Source organism: Alligator mississippiensis, chromosome 2 (genome assembly GCF_030867095.1).
Source record: "Alligator mississippiensis isolate rAllMis1 chromosome 2, rAllMis1, whole genome shotgun sequence".
Classification (NCBI taxonomy): domain Eukaryota; kingdom Metazoa; phylum Chordata; order Crocodylia; family Alligatoridae; genus Alligator; species Alligator mississippiensis.
This window is the reverse complement of record NC_081825.1, coordinates 163,399,332-163,415,071: the sequence shown is the minus strand read 5'-3', so window position 1 is coordinate 163,415,071 and position 15,740 is coordinate 163,399,332. Positions and strand designations below refer to the sequence as shown.

Here is a 15,740-nt window from a genome sequence, read left to right as displayed (position 1 = left end):
CAGGAGCAGCATGGGGAAAACACTGCCATTGCTGCGAGCCCCACACCTCAAGACACTAGGAGCAGGGGCAGCATTCTCCCTGCTGCAAGCGCTGAAGTGGGCAACGCTTGTAGCAGGGGCACCATTCCCAGTGCTGCCCCCACTGGGAGCCCTGCAGCCCACATTGGCTGTGGGGCTCACAGCAGGAGCAGTTCAAGGAATTCTACACCCAATGCATTGCAAACCCCTCCAAGCCCAATCAACTGTGGGACTCAACTGCAGGAGCCAGTCAAGGAGGAGCCCAAGATTGTGATCCCAGGTTCTCCCTGCAGCAGAGATCGCACATGAGATCCCATTACGTCCTATCTCATAATCATGCCTCCTGTCACAGACGTGACATGGCAAGAGGCATGATTATGTGATCACGCATTAGATCCCATAGCATCTTTACCTCCACCTATAGAGGAGCCCTAAGCAATCTAAGTTCCAACAAAACCAGCCATGCCAGCATGCTGATAGCCATGAATGCTGGTGCTTGTCTGTTTGCAAATATGGCTACGTAAGAAACATGCTTGAGCACCTTCTGTAAACAGGTAGGTTTTAAATATACACAGCCAAAGCAATTTTTCCTTTTTATTTCTTGAAAGCCCAGACAAGTTAAGATCAATGTCTATAAATATATGGGGCACACTGGCCAAGATTTTTTAAATAATTGCCTTTGTCTCATAATGCTCCTTTTAATCTTTATTTATATGCCAAGATAAGTGACTTTGGAAAAGCAAAAGGTATGGAACAGCTAGTGGGTCCAATTAAAGTCAGAGAAATCAAATACTAAGGGTCTTATTTGCAAGCCCTGAATTGGGGAAATGTAGAGGTTCGATTCCTCAAAGTCACTAAGGTTTGGATAGTTCCACTGCACGTTGATGATTGGCAGTATACATGGGTGTATGCAGATGACAGTGGCATCTAGAGGAGGGGGTAAAGTGGAAAAAATATTTCTGGGGAAAAACAGTCACCCAATGGAAATACAGCTGCACTGTGCAGTCTGACTTTATCATCTAATTACAGAAGTGAGTTATGCTTGGTGAGGGGGGGAGCTGTTGCTTTTCATATGATCTGTGGTTTAAGAGAAATCTTCTGCACAGTAGATGTATAAAATACGAGCATTTGATACAAAACATCTGATGGTTCGTGTTGTGTAGTATGCATATAATGTATATGGGTACTTGAGAGATCTCCCTGATACCTCTAAATAATGATTACTGCATCAGGGCTGAGTGTTTGGGGTGGAAATCCAAGATCAGCCAAAATGTTAGTGTCAGTTCACTGACCTAAATGCGAATGTTGAAAACCCAGTCTGGCAGAATAGCTTCCTCCCTTTAGAGTTTATCTCAAAGGGCTTAAAGACCCTCGCCTAAAATTACCAGGGCACATTTCAGCAAGAGTGGAGAGGTAGCCTTTTGTTGCTTGGTGTTATCCATTTAGAAAACAGAGGTTGAGAAGTATCGGGTGTCATCCATCCATCTCTTGAATGCTCAGCTCGTTGTTGTTGGGTTGTTTATGGCCACAGCACCGAAATGTTAGCCTGGTATGCATGGCTTTTTTCTCCAGCCCTTGTGTTAGACAGGATGGCCCCTCATGGACTGGGGTGTGCGAATGCTCCTGCTGGGACTTAAACCCAGAAATTCTTGCCCCCTCTCTGTCCAACTGATTGTCATAGTTGGGTGTGAGGGGTTGCCTTCCTCTGGGGCATGGCCTCTACCTGGGATTTCTCGAGCCAGAGGTGGTTCCAAAGGGGTGCAATGGTGCACTTGCAGCCCCTTAGTTTTAAAGTTTGAGTGGAGCAGAAATCAAAGTGCCTGGCAGTGGCAGCAGCACTTCTAGCTGGGCAGTGCTGAGGGCAGCAGTGGACTTCATACTTCATTTTAAACTCTTAATTTCCCAGGTGTTAATGCCCCCTCTCATTGGGTTTGTTTTGTTTTCTTTTTTTTTTAAAGGGTCCTGCCGTTTCCCCAGCCGGAGCCTGCCTGTTCCCAATGAAGGCAGCTCCTATTTCACAGCCCCGCATCTTGTTCCTAACTCATCCCAGTGCGATTCCAGCTAGGTGTTTTTCTCTTCAATGGCAACCTGAATAACCCAGGCCTCGGGCGCTGGCATATTCGTAAAGCTTTGAGTTTCTTTTTTACCAGCAGACAAACAGGTGGGGTGTTATTTGGGGGGAAGGGGCAGCACAGAGCACATGCCGGTTTTCTGTTACTCTATCACGCCTTTGTCCATGATTTGTCTCTTCAAGAGAAAACAAAAGGACATAAAGACGTGGGATTCCGTATCAATAGAGGACACCCGGCCTGGCCTCTGCGCTAGCCCCCCGAGGTGTTGCGTGAGGAGGCGCCTCCCCCGCGTTTATGTAGTGCCTAGATGGCGGTTGCGGGGGGGTTGCCGGGCTGGGCCGAGGCGGCGGCGACCCCTCTAGCCCTGCTGCTCGACGGCTGGGGCCGGGGCGCGGGCGCCCGCTCGCAACCAGCAGCAGCAGGGAAGGCGCCGGCCGGGCCGGGCCGAGCAGGGCGGCGCGGGCGGATGGGATGACGCTGCGCCGGGGGGGGGGGGGGGCACGACCGGCGCCTCCGCTCGCCTGGCGCGGCCCCTGGCCCCAGGGCAGGGCAGGCCCGGCCGAGCATCCGAGGAGTGGCGCGGCCCAGGTAGGCGGCGGGGGGTCCCGGGCCAGGGGGGCGGGTGGGACCCCGTGTTGCTGCGGACGCCTCCGGCCAGCCCGGCCTGGCTCCCCGCCGCCACGTCCTGCATCCCCGTGGCGGGGTGCGGCTTGCCCCGCCCAGCCCCAGTCCGGCTTCAGCTGCCCCGTGGCCTAGGGGGCTGGTGCCCGTGCCGGGGCCGTAAGGAGCCGCAAGAGGAAGGAGGATGAAGCGGGGCTCGGGCGTCCTCAGGCGCGAAGGGCCAAACAAGCGCCTGTTTTCACATCGCTTTCCTTGCCGTGGAGGTGGGAGTGGGCGGCCGTGGGGTTGGCAGCACCCTGGCCGAGAGTCGAGATCCGTACCTGGCAGGGGAGCCACCACGTGCGTGGGGCCAGGAAGGCCGTTTTTCTTCAGCGCTCCCGGGGATAAGTGCTCTCCCGGCGCGTTTCAGGACCGCCCGAGGTGTTGGGGCTTAAAGCCCACCTGATGGAAATGAGAGGCTCCTGCAGCCACAGGGCTCACTGAGGGCAGGCCACACTTGGGGGTATCTGAGCTCCTAGCTTGGGCCTGCATGTAGGATGCCTGGCAAAAGACTGGAAATATCTGAAGCCCCTGGTGGGGGTGGAGGATGTTTGCGGGTTGTCAGGCCACTTACAGCCCTGGACTGACTCACGTATTTGGCTGGGAACACGAAAAATGTCTTTATTTAAAAAAAAAAGAAAAAAGATCTAGATTCATAGATTGGTAGGTGCTAGGGCTGGAAGACCATTTGTATGGGACAGTTTTCATAGGGATGATCCAGCCTCAGGCCCCTTCCAGCCCTGCATCCCTAGGACTCTGATCCTCCTCTTTTTTCTATGCCTTTGCCACCTCTTGGGTAGCTGAATCGCTTAGTACATTAATATCAGTTTAACATCAGAAGAATTTAAACAGAAACGCCCAGTTTTCAGTCTGGCAATTGAATGGTGCCTCCTTTTGTTTGCCAAAGCAGTCCGCCCTGTGTTATCAAGCATATCACAACAAAGTGAGGGTTTGGTAATTGTGGGAACTGGCTCTCCAGCTCCCTTTCCAGACACTTATATCAAGACCATGAGATGATCTTGGCTCAAAGTCCCTGCTGTGAGTTGGGTGGCACGCATAAGGTGGAAATTCAGCCAAAGTAATGTGATTGCTAAGCTACGCTACTCACGCCTGAAGAGCTAAAGTAGAGTTGACTGAGTTTGCTGTGCGTGAGAGAAGGATAGCAACGTGAACCACAGACTTGGCCTTGAATACGTATGCAACCCCCAAAGAATTAGATATGTGAAACTAGGGTAAGTGCATCTGGGAGCCTGATTCTGCTCTCAAAGGAAGCAATGACAAATCTCTAATTTCAGGGGTAACGCAATTAAGGGTTAAATAGAGAGAGACTTCAGCATATAGCAGCATCTGGCTGGGAAATGGGTGTGAAAGAGGAATCAGAGTTCTTGAATGCTCTGTACTGTCTCTCTGCCATATATGAACTTTGGCTGGGAAAAGGAAAGAGCGCTCTGGATCATCGCAGTCTTATCCTTACCTAAAAATATAATGTGTACCTAGAATTGACTTCTTTGCAGGGCACCCTTCCTTCAGGGTAGTCTTTTGAAGCAGTGTTTTCAGCCCCTTGGAAAGGAGGAGTGCTGGGTATCTAGTGTGACTCCTCCCTAGTGACTAAAGCCAGGCTGTGACTCGCTGTCTGTAAGGAACTGTGGACATTGAGCACTGAGGTGAGGTGGTGATATTTGCTGGACTCAGTCAGTTTTAGATAGATGCTTCCCTCCTCCTTCCTTAGGTTTAGAAGTGGAAAAAGTATCAAGATACTGGAACAGACTGAAAGAAAAGACGGGACTGTTTTGAACGCTTCTGCTGAAAGCACTGGGAGAATTCTCTCACGCTCATTAGAGCTCACCAGGGTTTGTACAGTCTTTTTTAATTTATTTTGAAGGAGGGAATATTCTAATTAAATGTCTCACCAGGCTAGAAGCCAAGTGCAACAGTCCCACTGATGGCTGACTGTTCTGAGAGGCAGAGGAGATGACATGCTTTGGTCAGTGAATGCTTTGAACATATGTTGGTATTAGATGACATAAGATGTTCAGCTAACACATTAGATGCAAACAGTAGAGTAATACATATTTAAGAACTTCATTCAGTGTCATTTAACTTTTTTGTACAGCTCTATTGTCAGCATGGTTGGGGTATGAACTTGACCTTGGGAGAAGCACCTTCCAGGGACCCTGAAAAAATCAGCATAGACTTGCCCAAGTCTTAGTCTATGGAAAATCTCAATTTGCATGTATGCTGTAAAAGTTGCAATTGCTTGCTCTTAATTTTCTGAACATTCCAGTTGCATTACAGTGTCCACAGATCCTGCTGACTTTCCTGCATCATCTACTCATGATGCATCTGTGTTTCATGGTCCAGGAATAACAGACAAAACAGATTCTTTTCCTCCTTGTTCCTGCTAGGCTTAAAAAGTACATATTGGACCATGGCGTTGAGGAGTGTATGTTAAGGTTTTAAAGACAACCTTGGTTGTGATCCATGCAGGTTTCAAGTTTTACAACCGTAGCGAACTTTTTCAAGCATAGGTGATTTTTGCATACAAAATCTTCATTGCATATATGCTGGTTTCCATTACGTTTTTTTTTCTTTAAATTGGGAAAGAAAAAAATAACATTGAAAAGTTCTGAAATGGGTGAACATGATATAGTTTGATTTTTTTTTTCCTCTTCATGTTTCATAACCATTTTATTGTTTTGCTCTAGATCTCAGCATGGTGAAGGAGGAGGATATTGTAGATGAGAATGAAGATCCAGAGCCAGCTATTGATGCGGTCAATGGTATTATTCCTGTGTATCAGAAAACTCAGGTAATTGCAAATACGACCTGTATTCAGGCTCTCCTTTTTCTTAGGTCCCCAGATTCGTTAAAACTTTAACAGAGATTACATCCCTCTCAGTTACTATGTATACTGTATTTTTTCTCCTTAGTGTGTTTGACTGTTCAAAAATAGTGATCATAACTTCAACTTAAAGTGGAAAATCAGTTGGTTTAGGTGTTGCAAACAACCATACGTAAATCTTAGGACTGCTTTGGTGATTCTCAAACTATGGGCAACAGGATGTTTTCTTCCAGCAACTGTATTTGTATTAAAATACAACTTTAAAATATCTTGCTTACATCCTTGATGTTGCTTTTCCACAGTCAAGTTAGGCAGTCATGACTGGTGATCCATGTCATCATAATGGAAAAGCAGGTTGTCTGCAACTAAATCTCATCTCACAGTGTGCTTTGTGCTACATATATTTACAAGAAAAAAAAGCCCTGATTTAGAAGACCTGGCCTACAGTGAACAATGGGTGATAATTAATGTAGTAGCTCATTACAAATTAATATGATATTGTTTCTGAGAGAGTTTTGCTTTAATTTAGGAAGCTGCCACCTTGGACTCCAAAGGCACAGATGGAAATATACAAACAGAAGCAACAGCTCTACTAAATAACAGTGTACAGCAACCTCAGGAACCTGAGACAGAGTCCAAGTGTTCAAGGAAACTGAGGCAAAGATGTGTTTGTCCTCCTCAAGGCTTGCTTGCCCGAATAGTGACAAACGGTATGAAAGGGAAAGCATGTCACCTGTTCAAGAGGAGAGTAGGCAAAATCTGCTAAGTTTTCTAGATGTTACAGACAATGGGGTTTTTTTTGTAAATAGTGAAGAAAGATCGTTGCTTTCAACCAGATTTTCTAATCTTTAGCTGCTCTGAAAGAAAAATGTTGATGGAGAACAAGGACTTGACTTTCTAGTATTTTTCCCTACTCCCTGACTGCTCCTTGTTTACACTCCTCTTATTATCTCAATCATTCTGCTCAGTGGTGTGAACTCTTAAGACTGCTTAATGTTATCAGCCACAAACGAACTGTAAAGAATAATATAATCTCATTATATTTCTGGTGCAATAGATGGGTTTTTGTTGAAATTTGGTCATTAATAAACCACTTTATTTTGTTACTTTGGGCTTAATCCTAATGTTGCATGTATAAGGCTTTTCAAACCAAGATACTGGCTTCAAGGACAGTCTGGACCTATTCATTAGAACAAGATTAGCTGCTCTGGAAGTTCAGCAAGATGATAAACTCTTAACCTCGCCCATGGTTGCAAAGCTTCCCAAGTAGTGGAGATTCCTCATGTCTGTAATAGCCTTCCATCCCGTTCCCAGCCCTATAAACTCATTTCCCCATATGCATTCCTAACACCCTCTTATGGCTTATTGCAGTATTTCAGTTCCTGCAAAAGCAGAGGGTCAGCTCACAATCTGAATATGAAAGCTTATGAGAAACTGGCATTAAATCTAAATAAAGTAAATTACTGATCACTCCACACCAAAAAAAACTGCAAACATGAATGAAAAATGAACAAGTCTATTCTGAAAGAGGATTAATCACATGGCTCCTTTCTTGTTGCAGTTGCAGCAGTGGCTCTAGTTTGGGCTGTGGCCTGGGCTATTACAGGGAAGGAGTGTCTGCCAGGTGGAAACTTGTTCGCAGTTTTGCTACTCTATTTTTTTGCTGTCGCTGGAGGTAAAATATTTGGGCTTATTAAAATACCTACACTGCCACCTCTACCTCCTCTTCTTGGTAAGTCTCACGTTCCATATTCTTTCTTCTTTTACTTTTGCCTTGCATAGTATTGTTGTTTGACTAGTATGATGAGATTTGGGACTCAGAAATTTTGGTTAGAAACATGCAAATTTGCATATTGGTTGAGACCAAAGGTCTGTTTAGTCTGTAATCCTGGCTTTGGGATTGACTGACATCAAATGCTTTGGAGGAAGATGCAAAAACCCCAGAATAAGCCAGTGCAGGAAAATCTACTCTTTCTTTTCCTCACCTCACCACCCTTTTACCCCTCGTTCTATTTTGTCTCATTCTGATATCTTAATTTTCAGGGCCTGGCTTTTTCCCTGAGCCACAAAGTTCAAAATCCTTTCAATAGTTCTCAGTCCCTGAACTATAGCCACCCTAGAATTTGAATCCAGGATTGTTAAGTGTGAGCACAATCAACCAGTTCACAGTTCACATAATAATAAATTCATAATGTAAGATGCTACTGTTGATCTCTCTTGCATCTATCTTGGGCAGGTTTTGAAAATGTTTTAAAGGGGAGGACGTTAAAAATATCTTTCTCCACCACTTATCCCAAACAATCTGTTGCTACTGCTTCTGATTGCCTTGATGCAAACTTTCTACTGTGATTGCTGACTTGACTCCAGATTTTGTCACAGGTTGCTGACCAAAGAATGTCCATTTCCTGCAAGTTTTTGGAATTTGTATTTTGGTGGGGGGGTTGTTTTTGTTTTTTTGTTTTTTCAAATAATAGCAAAACCTGAAAAATTCCAAATTCCCTGCAATGGAAAATTTTAAAGAAAGTTATTTTAGATTAGTCAAAATGCTTTGTTTCTATTTCATTTCTTTTTTTTTGTATTATAAAAAATAAAAAATTGAGATTAAAATTGTCACAAAAATTCAACCCAGGTTGTTATACAGATGTTGAAATCTCATCTTTTTCCACATTGGAAACTTTTTGTAAAGTTTGTCCCTAAATGAAATCAGCATAGGTTCGCAGAGTGTTTGGACTTTTTGGGAAGCATGAACAACTGGTGTCTCCCACAACTGAGAGGGCACCATGGCAGAGAGCGCGGACTGCCTGCAGCCTCTGTCAGTGGGGGAGGGTGGTGAGCAGGGACTGCCTGCAGCCACCACTGGCCCCATCAGTGGCAAGGGTGGGTGGGGGCGAGCAGCAACTGCCTGCAGAAGCTGGCAGCAGGCAATCTCAGGGGAAGGCACCTGCCCTCCAGTGTCCCCTCTACACATCGCCTATAATGGGAAATGCTTTTTGTATCAAAACAAAAAGGTTCAGCAAAATTTTTCTGATAAGATATGTTGCTAACTTCTTACATTGAGTAGTTGAAGAAAGTGGGCTTGTAGATGGCATGAAGGCATGTACTAGATTCTGGGCCATAAATATGATTGATTTTTAATTTATACATGTGTTACCAAGATCATGAATTAAGTGGCATATGACATTAGGTAGAACACCATTCAGAGATAGCACTTGTTTTACATTAATTTGGCTTACACGTAAGAAGAGATTCAAATGAATAAGAGAAAGAGGACAAAAGATTTTTGCAAAGAGATCATGTAAGGCTGGTTGTTTGGAGTACTGAGAACTGGATTTGATGATTGAGGAGGTTCCTTCCAATCCTTCGTTCCTAGTTTAAACCTTTTTTTTTAATGAACTACAGTTTCTGATTGTACTGGTTTGTCTTTTGTAAATTAGTCCTTTATTCAAGAGTTATAATGTGAGCATGAATCTACTTGTTAGGTAAGTAATCTTAGGCAAGAACAAAACCCTAAGCAGGATAGCACATGCCTGGTAAGCTGCTTATAACAATCTTCATGCTAACGATTTCTCATATTTGAAGAACATCTGAACCTCTAGGAATCAAAGAAGGGGAGAAAAATAAATGTCTTATTAGGTGCATCACAAGTGGCACAGCCAGCCTCAGTGTGTGGTGCATGGCAGTTCAGATAGGGAACAGGTAACACAGTAACAGATTGGGCAGGAAACAAAGCAGAGAAGCAGATCAGGCAGGGGAAAGGGTTTGGAGTGGGGTGGATGTGTTGCTAATTCATGACAAGCCTTCCAAAAAGTTTGGCTCCTGCTGTCTAAAGTAATCTTTGCATATAGATATTCTTTTCTACCCTTTTTAAGTGGAATTTAGCCTATGACTTCTAGGTAGCTTTATATTATGATAAGACTATTTGAAGGAATCATCAGCTTCCTTGGGGGGACATTGTACATCCTCTGTGTGCTGTTGAGGGATCTCTGGGCACTGAGAGACATGCAGGTCCCTGCTCTAACTCACTGCACTTTGCATAAAGAACTATGAGTTAGAGCAACATGCCTTCCTCCTCCCCACCCAACCCAACAGACAGCCTGTTGGGTGGGTGGGGGATCAAGCCTGCCTGCCTGTCCCTCAGTCAGGGCTGGGTTGATGCAACCCCACTCCCCCTCCCAGCTCCAGTGCTGTCTGCAGGAAGGGAATGGGGAGGGGGAGCTGTGGTCTGGGACTTGTCCAGCCTGAACTGAAGGAAGGGGCGGGGGGGGGGGAAGGCCCACAAGGCAGGGGAGCTGCAATCCACCCACCCCCCTCCAACTCAGGCCGTGCACCACAGCTCTCCCTCCTCCTCCCCCCTTATCCCATTTCTTGCAGATAGCACTGGGGGAGGGGCCGGGCTGATGCAGCTAAGCCCTGATCATACTGACGGATTGACCCTAGGAAACACAAATTCCTTGAGGTGTTCCACTTTGGAGCGCCTTCATCTGATCCCTCATTAGATGAAGGTTAATTTGTCATGCAGTTGGCCACTTTTAAAGTGCTCTGTCACGACACAGCTATAGAGAGCTTTCAGGGGGCCATTTGCATGATAAATATAACTTCTCTCTGCACCCTCTGTGACAGCCCTACATAGGACAGTGAAGGACCTAAAGAGACTGTGATTATCAAAACTGTATAGTTATAACAACCATAACATTTCACAAGCATGGCATAAGGCTTGTGACCAGTATTGCAACACAAATGCTGATGTAATTTTCATAGTAAGGTACAAATGAATCATGTTTTTCCTGAAGGGTGTCTGAAGAACAAAAAGTGCCTAAAATGTTATTCCGGGTCAAATAAAAGCCACAGCCAAGGCTTATTAGAGCACGGCCAGCATTCTGTGGCTGACTTGAGTACAGTATTTTTTAAAGTCTATATTGTGTTAAATTTCATAAAATATAAATAAACTGTGCCCCAGTGTATGCATTTTGCAGGATTAAGCCTTAAAATAGAACATTGCAGGTCTGTGATAAAAAGGTGAAAAAATATTTTTTATTTATAGAGCAGATCTGATATAAAGCAGCAAAAACATCAAAGTGGAAAAGAACTGCCAAATAAATATTTGCAAGAGGTAGAATTTGATTAATAGCTTACCTAGCAAATAAGAGTAGAAGACTAAAATTCTTTTCCTAATTCCTTTTCATGAATTCTTAAAGAACTAAAAACAAAGAGTTTAATTTTTATACTGTGAAATGTTTTAGGCCAGATTTTCAAAGGAACAAAGTGCTGCAGTTCTTGCCCATTTCTTTGTTTAAAATAAATGACAACCATTAAATCATCTTCGTTTCCTCTGTAAAAAAAAAAAAATATATATATCACTTAAAAATATAAAATTGTCTATGCCCCTGGTTGGCCGTGTATTCTATAATGGCCTACACATGAATGGAAAATCTCCATTCTGTAGTCCATTGTGTATCCAAGTGCCATGTATGCTCAGTGGGATAACACTGAACAGAAGTGTCGTAATCTCTGTGCCTTATGACTCTGGCACATTCATTTAATGGTTGGATAGGATCTGATCCCCAGTCCCAACAATTGTGCCTCCTGCCACTCTGCACATGCATGAAAGGAAGTGTGATTGTGGAATCAGGGATCAGATCCCAGTCATGCCATTATTACTTGCCAGTGCATGGGGAGCTCAGGTTCGTAATCATAATGAAGTCTACAAGTGACTGAGCCCTTTGATCCCTCCTCTTCCACCTTGCTGGGAGCCTCTGAACCTCTGTGCTGGGCAGCCCAGCCAGAGCTGCTGGGCATGAGATTTAAAGTCCCTAGTGGGAAAACCCAGGGAAGCTGCTTCAGCAGAGGTCTTTAAATCCCCTATGATCTGGGACCTCCCAGCTTCCCATACCTTGCACCTTGAAGCAGCACCTGCAGTTGGGGAGCCAAGGGCTCTCAGATCCCCAGCTTTCACTTCCATGGGCACCCTGGGAATTTAAAAACAAGGTGTGCAGCTGTGTTCAGTGAACCTGAGATTGGGAAGATGTACTTTAATGTTAGGCTCATGGGGCTCCCCCACTCTGCCTTCAGGGATCAGATGGGGGCACTGGATCTAGGATTGGGTGGGGTATGACTATGTTCTGGACCCTGGGGTTGCTCCGTGCTGGATTCCTGCACTCAGCTGAGTGTCAGAATACATTGTGGGTCAGTCCCTATATGCCACATGTTCATTTTAAGGCATTTACAAATGAGCAACAAAGTTGTTATACATGGAATATCTCTGGTTCATTTGCTATTATTACACCATACATTGGCATTAACTTGTGGCCAGATTAATGTTTCTGTTTAACAGTTAACATGTTAATCACATCTTAAATGTAATGTATTTCAGGGCCCTCAGTCCCCCACTTGTAAAATGGGGATAATAACAGGACAAGGACTGTTTCTTTGCTTTTTATTATGTGTTTCCATAGTTCTTAGTACAGCACGGACTTATCTTGGGACTCTAGACACTTCTGTAATATAGGAATGATTATGTCTTGTTCAAAAGATATGCCTTTTTTTTTTTTTTTTAAGGAATGTTACTTGCTGGTTTTCTCATCCGCAACACTCCTTTCATCAGTGACATAGTCCAGATAAAGACAAACTGGTCAGCAGTACTGAGAAATATTGCCCTTTCCATTATCTTGATCCGAGCAGGGCTTGGCCTTGATGCAAAGGTACAGTACAGAGTGTTTCTGATGTACTAATGTACAAATACAAAATATATGACAAACTATTTTTGAAGGTGTCATCAAACTGTTCAGTCTCATAAACTTTTGTATTAAAGGTTTTTGCTATTGCATCTGCTTCAGAATTGAAAATAAGATATAGTATTCCATCAGGGAAGGTTAATAAAATCAGTACTCTGTGCTGAATTCATAAAATAGGCTGAGCCAGACTGTTTTGTGATCCTCTCCCTCCTCTTTTCCCCTAAAGAAGATTTTTGTTTTTTGGGAGTAGGTTATCACAGTGAGATGCACTCTTACCTTGATTTGCAAGCAGTATACATTTCAATTGATTTAGTTAGCTTTTCCTATAAAGCCTTTGTCTTGTCTCTGTGAGCAAAAAATAATTCCTCTTCCAGTCAGAGAGGCTGGATAGATTCCCAACATGAAAAAGGAAGGGGCTAACAAATGAGAGCTCCTGTCTTTTTTCAAAACTCAGAGAACTGCAATCAAGCTATTAAATGTTGAGAAGGTGGGATGAGCCTGACCACTTTTTTCAGGCAAGGTAAAGGCTTGGTAGGGAGTTTATAATATGGCCAGAAATTTTTTTTTTGCTTTTACAGCTAAAGAAAATGCCAGAAAGCATTAGGTTACACCAATTCTAGTTTTCTCTAAACTTTTCTTTATAGCATCATTGAGCTCTGTATTGAAAGGGCCTTTTAGTATTAGGTGGCTTGACATTGCCCACAGTTCGATGACCACTTCAGTAATTAGACGCTGTTTTCCCTTTGTAGTATATATATTTTCAGACCAAATCTTTGAGTCCATTTTTTTTCTCCCTGTGGTAATTTTAGTGGTCTGTAGTACAGTCTTGTCTGCAGAGAAGATGTAATGTAGTTTTAGTTATTGGTACCCAGGCATTAGTGTAATTGCAGCAATACTCTCCCATGGTATAGACCAGTGTTTCTCAACCTTTTAAGTAGCAAGTACCCTCTAACTTTGGAAAATGTTAATAAGTATCCCAACACTCAATTTTCCAGGGGATTTTATATTTACAGACTAATGTGTGCCATATGTTGGAAGGAGGGCTGTGTATATATGGCCGTGATATGACAGATGTCTGATCTGGCGTGGGTAGGGTTGCCACCTTTTACACCAGGGGTGCACAACTCAAGTATGTACCTGGGCTAGAGGTGATGTAGGCCAAAGCTAGGAGGGCTGAACCCAGTGCCACGCAAAGCACGGCATGCCAAATTATTACTGGGAAATTTAAAGCTCCATGCAACATGCGGCACATCAAATGTTTTGCCAGAGAGTGAGAGAGAGAGTGTTGGAGTACCCGCGTACCCACTACATATCTCATGTACCCCAAGGGGTACGTGAACCACAGGTTGAGAAACTATGGTATAGACAGGCAAAGTTGCTATTTGCTCTGGTAGTTCTTACTTGAAACAGGAGTAAACTATACCATGCCATGGAAGATCACTACAAGCCAGGAGCTTGTTTTAGTATAGGAGCATTGTTAAATGACTTCTAATGTTTGTAGCAAGGGCATACCATCAGTTCATATATACCCTGACTTCTGAAATGAAGCCTGTTTCTCCTCTAAGCACTTTACTTCTCTTCTGTCCCAAATTATCCACTTCTCCAAATTAAGGTTGCCAGAAAAGTGGCATTACAACTATATTTCCATTTGGGGCCACCATCTGCTCCAGCCAGATCCTCCTTTGTCTCCACAACATTCACTGTAGAATCTGAACACACCCTAGACCCTATTTTTCTCATATATTGGGTCAGCAAATATTTGCTGAACCCAGACCAAGAAATAAAATTTTCAAACAAGGTAGGGTAAAATCTTGGGATCCCAACACTGCCAAAATTCCCGGAGTTTGAAATTCTGATCCAAGCTGAATGCTTGAACTATGTCTTGTATGCTAGGAGTGTCTAACTCACCCAGCCTCCCGGGCCAGCTGTGGATCTTGGGGCTCCTTGGCTAGCTGCACCCTGCAGGGCTCCTTGGGGGCTGGGTGCAGACCTGACAGCAGCAAGATGAGTGGCATGAAGGAGCCACAGGGTTTAACACAGTTGTTGCTCTGTGCCATCAACCTATGTCCCTAACAGGACCCTATCCCCGAATTCGCAGCCCCTCTAGGAGCCCTGGAGGCCAGATGACAGAGCTCTGTGGGCTGTATGTTTGACACCCCGATACATGGAAATGAAGTTTTACAATGAACTTCACTGTACTATACAAGGGCGACAGTACTTCTTTTATAAACCTGAGTGGATCTTAAAATGCTTTTGCCTTTTATGAAATCAAAGTGTTGTTACTGTTGCTAATGTGGAAATATGTTTATGTTTCAGGCACTTATGAAATTAAAGGCAGTCTGTCTAAGGCTTTCTTTTGGGCCCTGCATCACAGAGACATGTGCTGCTGCTATTCTCTCCCATTTCCTCCTGGGTTTGCCATGGCAATGGGGATTTATATTAGGGTAACTTACTTTCCTTTCTCCTATATAACAAAACTGAATGACTTTTTACTATGATGGTGCCTGTCTACCTGCTGGGGATCTTTTCTTGAATTAATGCATGACACAGGTATCCCCGGGGTCTAAACATATGACCGATGTACTGCCAAGCAGAAGATGAAGGTTCACTGCTGGTTATCTCATGGTAAAATGCTGTTCCAGGCCCTGTAAGAAAGTGCTTCATGCCATGTTCTTAGAGCTGATTTGAGGAAGATGTTCACATTATGAAGGAAATCTAGCTGTGCCACAATTCTCTGGCAGAGATTCTGGTCTTAGGAAGGAGGTTGCTAGAGGGTGGCTTAAAAATAAGTAAATCAGGTCAGGATTCTCATGGCTTGGTCTGAAACACAGAAGGTCTTCGGGTACAGGAAGAAATATTATTGTAAACATACTACTTGGACCAGTAAGTATTAGAGTTCAGAATGTTACTTAAAGAGCACTCGCTATTAAAAGCAAGTGTAAACATCCAGCAAGCCCTCTGTTTTTGGAGCAGTATTGTTGAGGGAGGGCTGCTTTTCCATCTTATTCCATCAAGCTCTGTATTTTGACACCACTGAATTGGTGGGGGTAGCAAACATGGACTGCCAGTTTACACATCTTGGTTGTGAGCAGTTCAGAGAAAGGACAACACCTAAAAATGGGAATTTTGTATATTTGTAATGGAGGAAAAGGGACTGATAACTTTCCCAGTTTTGTATGTCATTTGTAAGGATTGTGCATTTTTTAGTTTTGTTCTAGGTGCTGTCTCTCCAGCTGTTGTAGTCCCCTCTATGCTGATTTTGCAGGCAGGAGGATATGGTGTTGAAAAGGGAATCCCTACCTTGCTAATGGCTTCTGGAAGCATTGATGACATCTTGGCGATCACAGGTTTCAATACCTGTTTAGGCATGGCTTTCTCTACAGGTATGCCAGCTAATTCAGAGATGGCAAAAGCCAA

At 43.9% G+C, this 15,740-nt stretch overlaps 1 protein-coding gene across 2 annotated transcripts in view; it reads left to right on the top strand.

The window, feature by feature from the left end:
• The first annotated feature begins 2,329 nt into the window (after positions 1-2,329).
• Positions 2,330-15,740, top strand: part of LOC102558797 (sodium/hydrogen exchanger 9B2) — a 29,701-nt gene continuing 16,290 nt past the window's right edge. The window contains exons 1-8 of one of the 2 annotated variants that reach the window (XM_006272724.4): positions 2,332-2,678; positions 4,480-4,600; positions 5,456-5,559; positions 6,122-6,302; positions 7,154-7,324; positions 12,148-12,290; positions 14,640-14,767; positions 15,531-15,706. In XM_006272724.4, the coding sequence (XP_006272786.1) occupies positions 5,464-5,559; positions 6,122-6,302; positions 7,154-7,324; positions 12,148-12,290; positions 14,640-14,767; positions 15,531-15,706 (895 nt within the window). In that variant the 5' untranslated portion in view covers positions 2,332-2,678; positions 4,480-4,600; positions 5,456-5,463. Of the gene's footprint in view, positions 2,679-4,479; positions 4,601-5,455; positions 5,560-6,121; positions 6,303-7,153; positions 7,325-12,147; positions 12,291-14,639; positions 14,768-15,530; positions 15,707-15,740 lie in introns of both variants that reach the window. The other variant, XM_019488048.2, reaches the window with a different exon arrangement.